Source organism: Felis catus, chromosome C2 (assembly GCF_018350175.1).
Source record: "Felis catus isolate Fca126 chromosome C2, F.catus_Fca126_mat1.0, whole genome shotgun sequence".
NCBI lineage: Eukaryota > Metazoa > Chordata > Mammalia > Carnivora > Felidae > Felis > Felis catus.
Window position 1 is genome coordinate 14,658,191 of NC_058376.1, and position 2,954 is coordinate 14,661,144.

Below are 2,954 nucleotides of genomic sequence, written 5' to 3' on the forward strand. Positions count from 1 at the left end.
CACACAGAATGACACAAAACTAGGTAGCATGTGTTTTTATCACCTGGTCTGCTCAGGGCATGTAAGTATCGCTCTACGCATGCTGAAATTCACACTCAAGATCTTCTATTGAACAGAGAAACAACTCATCACCCGCGACACCATGAGCCATCACAGCAACTACTATGGAGTCCTGGGCTACGGCTACGGAGGCTTTGGGGGCCCGGGCTATGGTTGTGGCTGGGGATGTGGAAGTTTCCCTGGACTGGGCTGTGGCTGGAGCTGGAGAAGCCACAGATATGGCTGCTGCCTCCCACTGTGTTATGGAGGATATGGGTTCTCTGGCTTCTACTAAACGACTGTGCCAGTAAACCAACATCTGAAATTATAAGGGACTTCCCCAAATTGATGTTCAGTATATGAACTTCCAATATCACGGTGGGATAATTTGCACGAAAGTATTTGGCTTCTCAGAATTTTGAATTCTTCAATTAATGCCTACATCTTCAACATAACTCTAGAATCTTCTTCTGTTTTGCTCTTATAACACATTGGATTATCTGTTCACCTGCCAATAAAATGTTAAATTTGAAAACAAAATACAGTTTTTGTTTTGTTCATGGAACTCAGTTATGTGGAAGTGATGTGCTGTTTTAATTTTTAGCCCTATAAGACATGTCAGTAGACTGTGGACTGTTATCCGATTAAGTGTGAAACGATAGAGCCTGACAACTGGATTTTACCTGCTGTACACATTGAGAATCTCTAAGATTCAGAGGGGACTGACTGAAAGGACAGTTGCACTAAGTTGTCAATGAGGGAAGCTTGGCTTAGAAGAAAAAAAAATTTTTTTTTCATATACTTCACAAACATGGATGCAGCTAAATTTAAAAACTAACAATTCTAGACCAAAATGAAAAAAATATGTTTCAAAAGGTTAGCAATTTAATATTTTTCAATCTCTTGCTTTTACTTAGATAATATTTAGATTTAAGTCGATAACAGCATCATATCTATTTATCAAATATATGTGTTTTAGGTTATTCAACTCACATTTTTCAATTTAGTACAATGCATAATAATTCCATTTATTTAGAAATTTATTTGGTTGTTTTATTTTAAGCATAATCAAATGATAATAGATCAAACCATATCACTAGGCTTATTATGAAAGTAAATCACCTTTCCAAGAATTTTTGTATTTTGAACGATTTCACCCCGTGTGTCGTATTATTTTGCACATTATATCATTTGACATTTGCATCAAGCAGCCGATATCTATAACTCAGTAATGAATTGGGGCAAGGTTTTTCCTGTGAGGTCATTTAACTCAAAATATGTTAACTAAAATTTTTAGTTAGCTTTCCTATATTCTCATTGCATCTTCATGACCAGACATAAGAATTTTTTCAATCCAGGGGCGCCTGGGTGGCTCAGTCAGTTAAGCGACCGACTTCGGCTCAGGTCTTGATCTCACGGTTCCTGAGTTCGGGCCCCGCCTCGGGCTCTGTGCTGACAGCTCAGAGCCTGGGTCCTGCTTCGGATTCTGTGTCTCCCTCTCTTTCTGTCCCTCCCCTGCTCATGCTTTGTCTCTCTCTGACTCAAAAATACATAAAACATTAAAAAAATTAAAAAAAATTTTTTTCAATCCAATAAGGGAAACAAACAACCAGACATAATTTTGAACGAATTTATTTTTCAGCTTAAGCTGATGCTCAACACAGCTGAATCCACAGAGCCTTCTTATGAATCTGAATTGTCCCTGATGAAAATAGGCAGGAAGAGAGACATTTTACTGATGAATTAAGAAAAAGCTATAAGGAAATACCAATGTTTTTTCCTAAAATCAAATGATGTGTTTGGGGAACAATATAAAATTAAGCTATTTTGTTTAAGTGTGTCAAAATTGGTCAAATATGTTTGATTCAGTCAAATAGTAGTGTCATAAAGTTGCCAAAATCAAGACATTAAATGACAGCAGGGTCATGAAACTTATCTTTCAAGTAAACACACACACACACACACACACACACACACACACACCCCTCAGAAAAGTAACTGGTTTCTGTAGAATTATGTAGGCTCTAGTGACCAAATCAGGACCAAGGTCAAGGTCTTCTGAGTTCAGGTGTCAGTGTCCTCTGAGCTTCCATGAGCACAGCTGTATTTATGGCATATGCAGAAGGATTACCTTTCTTAGGTAGAATCACCATTTCTACAACATATTGTGGTTATGATTTAGAGAATTAACACTCTTAATTTCAGTGTTAGTTTTATCTAGATTTCACCTATATCTATATACATCTCTCTCTCTCTCTCTCTCTCTCTCTCTCTCTCTCAAAAGATGGAAGTCTTCATTCAAAAGGCACAGACTTATTCAGTCTACCTAAAGATAAGTTTGCTCAGCCATCAGTTATAACCTAGCTTTTTAGTTGCTCCAGTCTGGGTGTTGTAGACTCTCCATGTACAAAGCAAATGAGATACAGCTATATGACTCTGTTATTTCACACTTGATCAGGTAACAGTCTTTAAACATGCCCTCTAGGGCTAACAGTGAAGACAGTCATCTGTATTATTAGATTGAGAAACACTGTGTATGACACTCCTAGCAAAATACATTATCATATATTATTATATCTTATTTCATGGTTTCATTAATATTTTTGAGTGAAGGAAAAACATTTTGAATTTATAACAGAAGTGCCCTTACCTTCCAAATAAAAGCTATAATTTGACCAATGGAAGAATGCATCTTCATCATTTCACACATAAACACAGGATCTGACTTTTACACTAAGTCGTTGTCTTCTCGTAGAAAGTTCCTGAGAAGAGAATGACAAAGAATTGTCTAAGTCTTTGAGTCCACTGAACATCAGAGAAAAACAAACAACAACTCTCAAAAAAATATAAATTTCTCAGTTTTCAAGGATAACTACTATCCAGAGGATATTACCATTTTTTCTATTTTTTAACTC

The 2,954-nt window shown here is 36.5% G+C and overlaps 1 protein-coding gene across 1 annotated transcript; it reads left to right on the forward strand.

Moving 5' to 3' along the window:
• Positions 1 to 528, forward strand: LOC111562344 (keratin-associated protein 19-8-like). The gene has a single exon (XM_023260850.2). It carries the CDS (start codon positions 143 to 145, stop codon positions 332 to 334), a length of 192 nt encoding a protein of 63 aa, XP_023116618.2. The 5' UTR covers positions 1 to 142; the 3' UTR covers positions 335 to 528.
• Positions 529 to 2,954: the final 2,426 nt, after the last annotated feature.